General features: G+C 53.6%; 1 protein-coding gene across 1 annotated transcript in view; it reads right to left on the reverse strand.

Annotated features, from left to right (window-relative positions):
- The window catches only part of LOC123624311 (spectrin beta chain, non-erythrocytic 4), a 62,292-nt gene that overhangs the window by 36,447 nt on the left and 12,097 nt on the right, over positions 1-13,748 (reverse strand). The window contains exons 3-12 of the mRNA XM_045531964.1: positions 13,475-13,648; positions 11,610-11,701; positions 10,485-10,565; positions 6,534-6,649; positions 4,492-4,604; positions 4,208-4,395; positions 4,016-4,133; positions 3,585-3,743; positions 2,394-2,696; positions 1,752-1,902 (exon numbers count right to left, since the gene is read on the reverse strand). Of these exons, the coding sequence (XP_045387920.1) occupies positions 1,752-1,902; positions 2,394-2,696; positions 3,585-3,743; positions 4,016-4,133; positions 4,208-4,395; positions 4,492-4,604; positions 6,534-6,649; positions 10,485-10,565; positions 11,610-11,701; positions 13,475-13,648 (1,495 nt within the window). The remainder of the gene's footprint in view (positions 1-1,751; positions 1,903-2,393; positions 2,697-3,584; positions 3,744-4,015; positions 4,134-4,207; positions 4,396-4,491; positions 4,605-6,533; positions 6,650-10,484; positions 10,566-11,609; positions 11,702-13,474; positions 13,649-13,748) is intronic.

Below are 13,748 nucleotides of genomic sequence, written 5' to 3' on the forward strand. Positions count from 1 at the left end.
GCTCTTAAGCCGTGTTTCGGTCCCAGTGATGACCTGAGCTCCCCTTCTTCCGCAAACATTTCACTTTCCTCCTGGATCTCTGGTTTGTGACTAGAGAACTGTGAAATTAATTTAATGGGCCTAGAATGAATGGAAAGTATCAGAATGCAACATACCGGGTAAGGGGGAGTATTGTTTTATAAAACCTCTGTGTCTGTGTGTGTGCATGTGAACTCTGGGTCATGCGGTCAGTGGATTTCTTACTGGATCAAGTAAGGGTGAGACACACTGCCCTAGATAGTATATGGGATTTCTGTAATTCAGGACATTTGCTGATGTTGACTCAAATACCAAGGCATCCAAGTGAGTACTAGTTACAACAACAGCTTCCAGGTATCCAGCTCTTACTCTGACACACTGTCATTTAATCCTCACAACCATCCTATGGGGCCAGCATCCTTATTAGCCCATTTTACAGATGAGGAAACTGAAGCTCAGAGAGGGGAATGACTGCCCCAGGATCAGCTAAGAAGTGGCCAATCAGGAGCTCACACGCTGGATCATTCCTCAGGCCAGGCTACCTCTCATCACCATGACAATGCATATCTCACACCGCCCCTTTGCTGCATTCTGGATGCTGCTAGCTGTCACTAGGAGCTGAGGTCTCTCAAGGAGAAGGCAGAGGGAGCTCCTGAGACAAATACTGCTAAGGTAAAGGAGAGGGTCCCAGTGATAGCATCCAATCCACAGCAAAACACATTGCACTGAGCTATCCTCCAGACCCCCTGACACAAGCCCAAATCCTCAAGTAAGCCCCACATAATACTTTCTGACTGGGATGCCCCATGATTCCCCACTGTGTGTGCAAACAGACAGCAAACTCAACTTGGCTTGACCATGGAGGGTTCTGGTGGCCTTTGGCATTGACGTCAGTGAAATGGGAGCCTTATTAGAGCCAGGCTTGGTGTTGCCTAGCAGCGTCTGTGTCCCTGCTTCTGGGGAAGGTGTCCCTCCCTCCTCTTTCTCAGTCTGTGTCTTTGGAGCAGGCTGACCCCACTCCTGGCCCTGAAGTGGACATGTCACATAGAGGTGGCCAATTATATCACTGCATGCTCTGGGGCCACGATGACTGGCTAAGCAATGGGGATGGAACCCACAGGGAACCAGTGCAAGCTTCCCTCGGACATTTGTGAGAACTATTGGGAGAAAGTGATCTATCTCCTGCCAGAATGGAAACATGGGGCTGAACGATCCCCGATTTACACCACAAGGGGAGGGACTGTCTGACAGTGACAACAACACAGAACCTAGAGATGGAGGCTTAAAAGCATCTTTGAACCATCCCTGGATCCAGCCAGGCCTGAAGTCAAACCGAATGTTTTAGTTGCATAAACCAATACAGTCCCTGTTTCTCCTTAAGCCTATTCTATTGAGTTTCTATCACTTGCTACTGAACAGGCCCTCACTATACATTACTTTACACAGGTTTTTTCATGGTATTCACTGATATTGGGCTGTGAAGGGCTTGGCTCATACCAAGTGCTCAATAAATGTGAGCTATTATGCAGAATCTCAAAGCAGGAAGAGGTCAAGTGGTCCAACTTGCCACTCAGGGCACCAATGCCCCCAAGATTTCCCTAGTGGAGTGTGCTCCTAGGCTCTGCTTGGATACCTCCAGGGATGGGGAGCTCACCCCTTCTGTCTCTCAGGAGTTGCCTCTGTTAGCACCAGCCCTGAGAGTCCACACCCCCAACCCCACCCCCAAGACTCACCCTGCAGCTGGGAGAAACGCAAAGCGGCAGCGTTGAGTGCCTCCACCCGCTCGCTCTGGGCCGCGATGTCCGCCTCCAGCAGTCCATGCTTCTGCAGCAGGTCGTCTGCCTCCACCAGGTGCTGCCCACACTCCCGGGACAGCAGCTGGGCCTGCAACGGGGGCGGCACTGAGCACAGCACTGGCACCGCTGGCACCTGGGCCACTCACCTCTCCCCCATCACCAGTGCCAGCCCCTGCTGCTCCACCCCCTAGCCCCAAGCTCTGACCTGTCTCAGTCCCAGTCTGCGTCATTCTCTCCTCTCTCCCAATCTCTCTTTCTCTCTCTCAAACTGTCACTCTGGCTTAATCTCTCTGTCTCTGTCCCTGGCTCTATGTCTCTACATCTCTGTCTTTTTCCTCTCTATTTCTTTCTCTGTCTCCCTTTCTTTCTCACTCTTTCTTTTTCTGCCTCTCTTTTCTATCTGTGTATCTTTCTCTCACTCTCTCTCTCTTGCTTTCTCTACGTCCCTGCCTTTCTCTTTAGCTCTTTCTGTCTCTCTCCTTCCATTTCCTTCTCCACCTCTCTGTCAACTCCTTCATGTCTGCATCCTACCCTCCCTCCTGGCACACCACCCACCCTCGGCCCCGCTCCGGCCCCCACCTGCATCTCCTCCATCCAGTCCACCATGTACACCATCTCCTGGAAGACCTTCTGCAGGGCCAGGTTCTGCTCAAGCCGCGTCCGCCGAGCACCCACCAGCCCAGTCAGCAGGGCCCACTGGCGCAGGACACTGTCACGCTGGGCCGCCACCCGCCGGGCATCATAGTAGCCTTCAGCCGCCAATGCCTGGGCCAGCTCTGCAACACCCTGTACCCGCTCCTCGTAGGCTGCAATGTCTGCCTCAATAGCTTCGTGTTTCTTCATGGCTGCCTCCACTGCTGGCAGCTCATACCCAAAGTTGTCCTGGGGTAGTGCAGGCCAGACACTCACCCATGCTGAGTTACCTTGACCCTGTGTGACCCTGAACTCCATGCCCCCATTACCCTGGAGACTGGACCTGCCCTTCCCAGTTACCCTGGAGACCATCCCCACCCTCCCCTGTTATCCTGGAGACCAGTCCCATCCTCCCCAGTTACCCTGGAGACCAGTCCTATCCTTCCCAGTTACCCTGGAGACCAACCCCATCCTCCTCTGTTGCCCTGGAGACCAACCCCATCCTCTGTTACCCTGGAAACTAGTCTATTCCTTCCCTGTTACCCTGGAAACTAGTCCCACCCTCATGTTACCCTGGAGACCAGCCCCACTCCTGTTACTCTGGAGACCAGCCCCCCTTCTCCAGTTACCCTGGAGACCAGCCCCACCCTCCCCAGTTACCCTGGAAACCAGGGCTACCCTCCCCTGTTATATCTCTAACACTAAACTTGTTACCCAGGAAACAGGCCTTATCTTTCCATTGTCCTGGAGACTGGGGACCAGGTATGTCCTATTCTGTTACTTAGGAGACCAATTCTATCCTCCTGAGTTACCCTGGACACCACATACAACCTCCTTTGTCACTTAAAGTCTAGTTAAACACTCCCCCTGTTTCTGAAAAGACTAATTCTGCCCTGGAGAATTTCTAGTTACCCTGGAGACCAGCCTCACTCTCCTATTACCCTGGAGATCAGGCCCACTCCCTCATCCCCTAATCACTTAGGAGACCAATTTTCCCTTTCCACTCTCATTTTTCACCTAGGAGACTAATCCAACCCTTTTCTGTTGCCTAGGAGATCAAGTCTCCCTGTCTAGTCCCAGGGCCATCAGCCCTGCCCTCCTTCCCTTTCCCCCGGAGCCAAGCCCTACACCTTGTACCTGGGAGACCAGGCGCTGGTTCTCATTCAGCCAGCTCTCCCTCATAGCCACCTTGTGGTCAAACCTCTGGGCCAGTAGTTCCAGTTTCTCTTGTCGGATCAGCTCAGCCCTTAGGGCAGCCTCCCGCTCATGCTCTGCCTTCTCCAGCTGGCCCCATGCCTGGGGGAAACAGGAAGAGGCAGTCAGACTCTAACAATTCCCCACAGTTAATGGTCATGACTTCTCTGTCTGAGGCCACTCATAGCATTTGTGGCACCTTTATGCAAATTGGAAAAAAATGTTACTTCGTTACAACACTTTACTGCTGGAAAACTGTCAAAATGGAATATCCAGTCCATGATGTCTACCACGTGAATGGCTTCCTTGAGCAGTGCACAAATTATACAACTTCACAGAGCAACCCTACCCCTCCCCCACATCCCCAAGCTTACCTTATCAATATCCCAGATGCCACAGCCCTCCCGAGGCACGAAGAGGCGACGGTTGCAGGCACGGAGTTTGCTTTGGATGCTGAAAAGCAGCACCTCCAGGTTCCCCTTCTCCTGAAACCTGAAGGAGCGTGAGCTCAGGAGCCCTGCATCCACGCCTCCACCTGCCACCCTCCCTCCAGAGCTGGGCCTCACTTGACGGGCTTCTCCAGTGTGCAATAGGCCGTGAAAGCCTGAAGCTGCTGCTGCACCCCACTTAATGAGTTGGCAAACTTCTGGTTGCTGATGAGGCCCACGGTGCGGTGGATCCAGGCCAGCAGCTCAGCCGCCAGCTCCTCATAGCGCTCTATGATCTTTCCCACCTCCAACACCTGGTCCAGGACCTGAGCAGACAGAGGAAGGTGGTGCCAGCCTCACCCCATATATGTCTGCAGGTGGTCCCCCGGCTCCCACCCAGCCCAGTCCTTGGCTCCTCATACCTTCCCAATGCGCTTCCCCTCCACAGCCAGAGCCTTCATCTTGGAGAAATAGTGGTAGAAAGAGACCACATAGGTGATGATGGACTTCTCATCTGGAGCCTCCATGTTCACATCTGGGGGCAAAAGAGGAGTGGGGGAGCATGATTCAAGGGAGGGAGAACCCACTCTTACTAGCTATGTGAACTTGGGGAAGATAATTAAGCTCTCTGTCCCTCAGTTTTTGTATGTGACAAATGGGGATCTAGCTCATGGAATGAAATAGTGCCTGACACATAAACTACAATAGGGAAATTATCTTCTATAATTTTTTTTTGAGACAGGGTCTCCCTCTGTTGCCCAGGCTGGAGTGCAGTGGCATCATCATAGCTCACTGCAGCCTCAGACTCCTGGGCTCAAGTGACCCTCCTGCCTCAGCCTCCCTAGTAGCTGGGACTACAGGCACATGCCACCATGCCTGGCTAATTTTTTAATTTTTCATAAACACAGAGTCTCACTATGTTGCCCAGACTGGTCTTGAACTCCTGGTCTCAAGTGATCCTTCTGCCTCAGCCTCCCAAAGTGCTAGGATTACAGGTGTGAGCCACCGCCCCTGGCCTATAAGCATTTCTTGAACACACTGTTCTACCCTCCACCTCAGGGCCTTTGCACATGCTGTCCTCACTGTCTGGAACACTGTTCCCTCTCCCATGTGCCTAACTCTCACTCATCCTTTAGGGCTCAGCTCAAATTTCCTCAGACAAACCTCCATGTTCACTCTGTCTAGAGTTGGTTTCCTCATGGTATTTTCCTCTTAGCATCTTATTATCAATATTTCCTTCCTAGAACATATCATACTTTATAATTAAATATTCACTAATGTGATTATGTCATTATCTGGAGTTTGAGCTCCATGAGGACAAGGACTATGCCTGTCTTTTTTACCACTGTTCCTGCCATTCCCAGCATATAGTAGAAGACCACTAAAAATTTAATAAGCTTGCAAGTGGTACATGAGGTTTGAGGTCAAGACCATGGGCTTTGGAGGCAGTGTGTACTTGAGTCCCATTTCAACCACCTCTTTGCTGTATGACTATAGAAAATGGACCTAACTTCTCTGAGCCTCAGTTTCCCCACCGTTATAGTAAGCATAATCAGGGTTCTTGCTTCCTACGAACACTGGTAAGTATTAGAAAGAATAGCTGGGCACAGAGTATGCACTCAACAAACTCTGACATCATTTTAATTTACCCATTGACGGCATAACATTGTCCTTGGTCCTTATACTTCACTACCTCATGAAACTCACATCCATTAACACCTACTAAGTGTTAGGCACTGAGCACAGAATATGGCTATAAGAGGAATTCTACCCAACCAGGCCAGTGTGAAGGTGAACATGAACAGTTCCGATAAAGCTCCCAGCCATGTGCTTGGCTCATAGCAGATGCTCAGAGGATGGGAGCAATTTTTATTCCAGGGGTAGAAGGTTGGCGTTGTGGGTGCTCATGGACTGGGGATGAGGCTGAAGTCAGGGATGGGGTTGGGATACACCAAAAATGGAGTTGAGGTGAGAATGGAGCTATGGAGGGGGGGATATGGGGATGGGCTGGGGTAGGAATGAGGCTGGAAACAGGATTATGGATGGGGATAGGAATAGGGTTGGCTATGAAGATGGGGCCAGGGTTAGGGGTGGGGGTGGGGTGGGAGATGGCGTTGGGGTTGGGGAGAGAGGGGGGGTCAGGTCTGGGGGAGATGGTTGTAGATGGAGTTGGGGAGGGAGTTGGGAGTGGAGGAAGGAGGGGTGGGGAAGAGGGTGGCGTTCTGTTGGGATGGGAATGGAGGTGGGGATGAGGTTGGGGTAGGGTTGGAGAGAGGATGAGATGTGGGGAAAGGAAGGCGGAGAGGTTGGACATGAAGAAGGGCAGGAAGTTGGGGAGGGAGCTGGGATTGGGAATGACTTTGGGATTGGGCATGGTGCTGCGGTAGGTTGGGGTTGAGTTTGAGACGGCATTGGGGTTAGGCATCCCCAAGAGGAAGTCCAGGCAGGGCCATGCAGGGCTCACCTTCAGGGTCCAGCAGACGCGCCAGCCCCAGGTGCTGTTCAGCTGTGCGGAAGGCTCTCTGCAGGTTGTAGTTGGCGTTGGACTTGGTGAGTTTGCTGAAGTCCACGAGATCAGGCCTGGGCAGGGGCACAGAGCAGGCAGGCAGCAGGCAGGCTCCAGAGCAGGTGGGCAAGCAGGTGAAAAGGCATCCTTGTCTGAGCCCACCCAGGGCGAGGGGCGGGGGCACAACCCAGCCAAGGGGCAAGCTGTGTGTGCTGGTGTGTGCTACGCAGCATTTACCTGTGGTGTGAGTGTAACGGACTTGCGCGTGTATCTGTGGGTTCCTGGGAACGTGAGTGCCTGTGCATTTGCCCCTGGGCACGTGTAAGCCGGCCTGTGTGCTCACACCTATGGGTGGGGCAGCCTGTGGGTGCTGGGAACAGATGAGCCACACGGTACCTGGCTGTGTGTGTCTCTGTGAAACTATCCGACGACACGAGTGTGTATAGCCCTTATGTGTGTTGTGTGAGGACACATGTACACCTGATGCACATGTGTCTACTTGGGGGTATTTACACACAGTGTTATGTAGCAGTTAGAGGTGTGAGGTCTGGAGCTAGGCCCTTGGGGTCCAAGCCCCAGTTGGTCACATCCTGGTCATGTTGCTCTTTGTGAGCTACCTCATTTCTCTGTGCCTTGGTTTCCTCATTTGTAAAACAGGGATAATAATAGCATATGCCTAATATGTAAGAGATAGATTGGATATATTGACTATTAAATGACTTAGTGGGGGCCACTTATAACAATGCCTGGTACACAGACAGCACTCAGCAAACGTTACCTATTGTTAGCATGGCGCTGGTTCCAGCTTGTAAGTTTCTGTTTGTGGGGGTGCGTCTGGGTCTCCCGGTGTATGTAAGAGTGTGCGTATGTGTGAGAGGCAGGGGTTGTGAGTGACATGTGTCCACAGCAGAAAAAACTGGGTTCTGGCTTCTCTATACCAGAGCAAGTCCCTCCCAGCCTCTGGGCCTCAGTTTCCCCAATGTGTCATGTGGCCGATCATGATGCGGGTGGAATTTGTACAGGTGCCTGACTGTCAGCTAGTTCAGCACCAGCCCCTGAGGTACAAAGAGGTGAGTGAACGGGGAGCCAGGAAAGGGGCCCTGGGGCTCCCCTCTGATCGGAGGAGGTGCTGTGTACACGCCAGAAGGGGGAGTCCAGGGGAGACTGCGCCCCCCACCCTGAGGGAATCTAAGCAGCAGGTGCAGGCTGTGTGCTGCATGGGTATCTGTGTGTGCACACATCTGTGCAAGGGCCTGTGTGTGTCCATGTGTGCACACATCTGTGCAAGCACCTGTGTGTGTCCGTGTGTCCACACATCTGTGCAAGGGCCTGTGTGTCCATGTGTGCACACATCTGTGCAAGGGCCTGTGTGTCTGTGTGTGCACAGATCTGTGCAAGGGCCTGTGTGTGTCCGTGTGCACACACATCTGTGCAAGGGTCTGTGTGTCCGTGTGTGCACAGATCTGTGCAAGGGCCTGTGTGTGTCCGTGTGTCCACACATCTGTGCAAGGGCCTGTGTGTCCACATGTGCACATATCTGTGCAAGGGCCTGTGTGTGTCCGTGTGTCCACACATCTGTGCAAGGGCCTGTGTGTCCACCTGTGCACATATCTGTGCAAGGGCCTGTGTGTCCACGTGTGCACACATCTGTGCAAGGGCCTGTGTGTGTCTGTGTGTGCACACATCTGTGCAAGCGCCTGTGTGTCCGTGTGTCCACACATCTGTGCAAGCGCCTGTGTGTGTCCGTGTGTCCACACATCTCTGCAAGCACCTGTGTGTGTCCGTGTGTGCACACATCTGTGCAAGGGCCTGTGTGTGTCCGTGTGCACACATCTGTGCAAGGGCCTGTGTGTGTCCGTGTCCACACATCTGTGCAAGGGCCTGTGTGTGTCCGTGTGTGCACAGATCTGTGCAAGGGCCTGTGTGTGTCCGTGTGCACACATCTGTGCAAGGGCCTGTGTGTCCACATGTGCACATATGTGTGCAAGGGCCTGTGTGTCCACGTGTGCACACATCTGTGCAAGGGCCTGTGTGTCCACGTGTGCACACATCTGTGCAAGGGCCTGTGTGTGTCTGTGTGTGCACATATCTGTGCAAGCGCCTGTGTGTCCGTGTGTCCACACATCTGTGCAAGCGCCTGTGTGTGTCCGTGTGTCCACACATCTCTGCAAGCACCTGTGTGTGTCCGTGTGTGCACACATCTGTGCAAGGGCCTGTGTGTGTCCGTGTGCACACATCTGTGCAAGGGCCTGTGTGTGTCCGTGTGTCCACACATCTGTGCAAGGGCCTGTGTGTGTCCGTGTCCACACATCTGTGCAAGGGCCTGTGTGTGTCCGTGTGCACACATCTGTGCAAGGGCCTGTGTGTGTCCGTGTGCACACATCTGTGCAAGGGCCTGTGTGTCCACATGTGCACATATCTGTGCAAGGGCCTGTGTGTCCACGTGTGCACACATCTGTGCAAGGGCCTGTGTGTGTCCGTGTGTGCACATATCTGTGCAAGGGCCTGTGTGTGTCCGTGTGCACACATCTGTGCAAGGGCCTGTGTGTCCACATGTGCACATATCTGTGCAAGGGCCTGTGTGTCCACGTGTGCACACATCTGTGCAAGGGCCTGTGTGTGTCTGTGCAAGCGCCTGTGTGTCCGTGTGTCCACACATCTGTGCAAGCGCCTGTGTGTGTCCGTGTGTGCACATATCTCTGCAAGCACCTGTGTGTGTCCGTGTGTGCACACATCTGTGCAAGGGCCTGTGTGTGTCCGTGTGCACACATCTGTGCAAGGGCCTGTGTGTGTCCGTGTGTCCACACATCTGTGCAAGGGCCTGTGTGTCCACATGTGCACATATCTGTGCAAGGGCCTGTGTGTCCACGTGTGCACACATCTGTGCAAGGGCCTGTGTGTGTCCGTGTGTCCACACATCTCTGCAAGCACCTGTGTGTGTCCGTGTGTGCACACATCTGTGCAAGGGCCTGTGTGTCCACGTGTGCACACATCTGTGCAAGCGCCTGTGTGTCCGTGTGTCCACACATCTGTGCAAGCGCCTGTGTGTGTCCGTGTGTTCACACATCTCTGCAAGCACCTGTGTGTGTCCGTGTGTGCACACATCTGTGCAAGGGCCTGTGTGTGTCTGTGTGTGCACACATCTGTGCAAGCGCCTGTGTGTCCGTGTGTGCACACATCTGTGCAAGGGCCTGTGTGTGTCTGTGTGTGCACACATCTGTGCAAGCGCCTGTGTGTCCATGTGTCCACACATCTGTGCAAGTGCCTGTGTGTCCGTGTGTGCACACATCTGTGCAAGCACCTGTGTGTCCGTGTGTCCACACATCTCTCCAAGTGCCTGTGTGTCCGTGTGTCCACACATCTCTCCAAGTGCCTGTGTGTCCGTGTGTGCACACATCTGTGCAAGCACCTGTGTGTCCGTGTGTGCACACATCTGTGCAAGCGCCTGTGTGTCCGTGTGTCCACACATCTCTCCAAGTGCCTGTGTGTCCGTGTGTGCACACATCTGTGCAAGCGCCTGTGTGTGTCCGTGTGTGCACACATCTGTGCAAGCGCCTGTGTGTGTCCACGTGTGCACACATCTGTGCAAGCGCCTGTGTGTCCACGTGTGCACACATCTGTGCAAGCGCCTGTGTGTCCACATGTGCACACATCTGTGTAAGCGCTTGTGTGTGTCCAAGTGTGCACAAGGCACGTGGCCTCTACAGGAGTCTGCGGGTGTGTGTTCCTGCATGTAAATGCACAGGGTATGTATGTGAAGGGAAATAAATGTGTATTTGTCTGTAGGGTGAAAAGATGGGTCCTTGTGTCCCTGTCTGTCATCTATACACATACATGTGCAGGTGTATAGCTGTGGGGACATGGGGTGGGATGCAGGGCAGGGCTGGGCTGCCCCAGGCCAGGTGGTACCTGTGCCGGTGAATGAGGGCATTGAAGGCCAAGCCATCCCGCCAGCTGGTGGTGAAATTCTGAATGTTTACCTCGGGGTAACTGGCAGTGTAGGGGGGGAAACAGAGGCAGAGATGGAGAGAGTCAGGATGGAAGAGGGAGGGAGGGAGGGAGGGGAGGGAGGGGAGAGGGCAAGAGAAGGACACAAAAGGATGGGTGGACAGGTAGGTAGGTAGGTAGATAATACAGATAAGATAAGATAGGGGAATGGGGAGAGACGGGGAGCCAGGGAGATGGGGAGATAGAGACAGGAGAGGAGAGAAAAAGAGACACAGAGGGAAGAGGGAAGAGAAGGACAGAGGGAGGAGGGAGAGAGATACCGACAGATATGGAGAGAGAAAGGAGGGGAGAAAAAAGGGAAGGAGGGAGGGAGGGAGAGAGGGAGAGAGGGAGGTGGAGAGAAGGAGAGAGGGGTACCGGGAAAAGCAGACATGGAGATAAAGACAGACACAGGGAGAGACAGACGGCATTGCAAGACAGACAGCCCAGAAGGATGAAAGTCAGAGAAACTCACCTCCCTCCCAAACCTGCCCCCTCCCTCCTTCCTCCCAGGGCCGCTCCAGATGGCACTTGAGTTTCAGGCCATGCCCCCCTGCAGGGCAGAACTGGGGGTCCCAGGCGACATGTCCAATAGAGCCTATGCCTGGCCCCCACCATCTCAACTACACTGAAGGTACCCAGGACCCTGAACTTTCCTGCCCAAGCTGCCAGAGCCCTGGTGTGTGCCCTCCTAGGCAAAAGGGTGACTGACACACACAGGGGCAGGGGTGGCCAGAGCTTGGACATGGGGCTGGGGGTCCACATAGGTGCCTATGAGATCTCTTGAAGTGCAGGATGAAATAGGGTGGGAGGCCGAGAGACGGGAGCTGCTGGGGAAAGTGCACCCCTTTCCAGCATTGATCTCTGAGGAGTCGGAGAGTTCTAAACTTGAATCTGGCCTTCCAGCTTGTTAGGAAGGTTTGTCAAGGTCAGAGAAGTGGATGTATTTTATTTACGAGTTTCTTAGCTTCAGATGTCACTTTCTGACACTGAGGACATGGGCTGCTCCTAGGGGTCCCCTGCCTGTGAGGAGGGTGTGGGGCTTACCCAGCTGTCTTCATCTGACACCATAAGAGCAGAGCATCCTTGGCTGAGCGCGTCTCTCTGTTGTCCTCAGTTTCAATTTTGATGACTTGAATCTGTGTGGTTACAAAAAATGCTACTGGGGCCTGGAGAGCTTGAGGCCAGGAGACCATCCCCTCCCCATCCTGCTACCAGGGAGTGTGGCAGGTGATGGAGGAGTTGGGGGAGGCAGCTTCAGGCTAGGGGTGGGGGTTCAGGAGTGTGAGGCCAAGCTCTGGAGTGGGCCAGGACAGCCACAACTGGGGAGGCGGTTGTGGATTCAGGTCTCAGTTTCCAGGGAAGCTTCCAAAGTGAGAGTCTGGGCCAGTTTCCCGATGCAAGCCACCGTCACCTCCCATGTAGGCTGGAGCAGCAGCCTTCACGCTGTTCTTCCTGTTATTGCGCCCACGGGGTAATGGAGACTTGGGTCCCGGACTCAAGAACTGGGCTCGGCATGTGGGTTCCCAGGGAGAGAACCAAGACTTCCAGGGTGGCCTCAGCCCCTACTGCAGGGCTCCAGCCACCTGTGGAGATCCCTGACTCCCATGGTCTCATTCCTTGATTTTATACCAACAACATCCACATCTGTCTCCAGCCTCTCCTTGCCCCCTGAGCTCCACCCCCAGGATCCAGTGGACTCCTAGATGCCCCACCCCCACCCCAATGTCCTGGACCCATAACCACTGCATCTCAAACTGGCCTTAGTGTCTTCCCCCAAAATTTCCCCCTCTTTGTCCCTGTGTCAGGGCAGTCCCACCATCCCCCAGTCCCCAGGCCAGAGCTCTGAGTCTCCACCTGGATACCCCTTCCCCTAAGGCCTGTCCACGCCACCTCCTGAGTGTCTGCCCCACTTGCCCGATATTCGCTCCCCACAGTCCCACCCCGGGCCACATCTCCAGCCTCCTCATTGGGCTCTCAGCTCCCAATTTTGTTAACCACCTCCAATCCAGAGGAATCTTGCTAAACCTGATTATACACCTCCTCTTGACAAAACTTTCTAATCTTTCCTCATCTCAGACAGAATAAATTCCAAACTCCTCACCACAGATCACCTGGGCCCTGCCAGCCCCACCGATCATCTCCTCCCTGTCTCCCCCTTGCCTCCCGTCCTCCAGCCACACGGCTCTTCCTTCTGAACTTCCAACATGCCAAACTCAGACCCACCACAGGGCCTTTGCACCTGCTGTGCCTCCTGCCTGGAATGCTTTCTCCCTTCATCTTCATATGTTGTTCAGCCATCAGCTTCTCAGAGAGCCCTTTTCTGACCATCATATCTAAAATCTCAACAGCACCAACCTGGTATTTTGTATCTCTTTTGCCACTATCATAATCTATTCTTCTATGCATAGCTTTTTAAACTTCTTCTCTGCCTAGAGCTGGTCCTTTCCCCATACATGTCTTGTGTATGTATTTATGTATTTGTTTATTTTCTGTCTCCACCACAATGTAAGTTCCATGAAGGCAGCAAATTTGTGTGTTTCTTTCTGTACTCAAGCAAGATCGCCTGGATTCAAATTCCAGCTCCAATACCCAGCTACACGTGACCCTGAACATATTACTTCGGCTATCTGGCTTCAGTTACCTCATTGGTAAAATGGGGTAACAAATAGTATCTAACTTAACGGAGTTGCTGTGTGTATTAAATGTCAAGTGCTTGGAACACAGTAAGCAATATATAAATGATGATTATAGGGATGGTGATGATAATGACAATTATTTTTATCATTATTTTCATCCTCACCACCTGACACAGGGTTCCTGGAGCAGATGAGGGATATTTTTGGAAGGCAGGAAGGAATGAATGGGTAAATGGTTGGGGCGCCTTCCTAAGGCCCACCGTCGGGGATCACCTGGAAGCGCAGGATTATGGTCCAGACCAGCCCCAGCGTCAGCCGGTGGTTTCCATCCACGATGTCATGCGATCCCACGTTCTCCAGGTGCACGCGCTGCTCCTTCAGGAACTGCAGCGCCTTGTCCACGTTCTCCAGCGAGTGGATCCGCATGCGGCCGCGCGTGGGCCTCGGCTAGGGCGGCGGGGGGAGGGCGAGGGGGTCTGACCGAGAGCGCGGCGCCCTGGGCCCCGCCCCGTCCAAGGAAGCCCGCCCCTCCCATGGCCACGCCCCC

The sequence above is a fragment of the Lemur catta genome, chromosome 19 (assembly GCF_020740605.2).
Source record: "Lemur catta isolate mLemCat1 chromosome 19, mLemCat1.pri, whole genome shotgun sequence".
Classification (NCBI taxonomy): Eukaryota; Metazoa; Chordata; class Mammalia; order Primates; family Lemuridae; genus Lemur; species Lemur catta.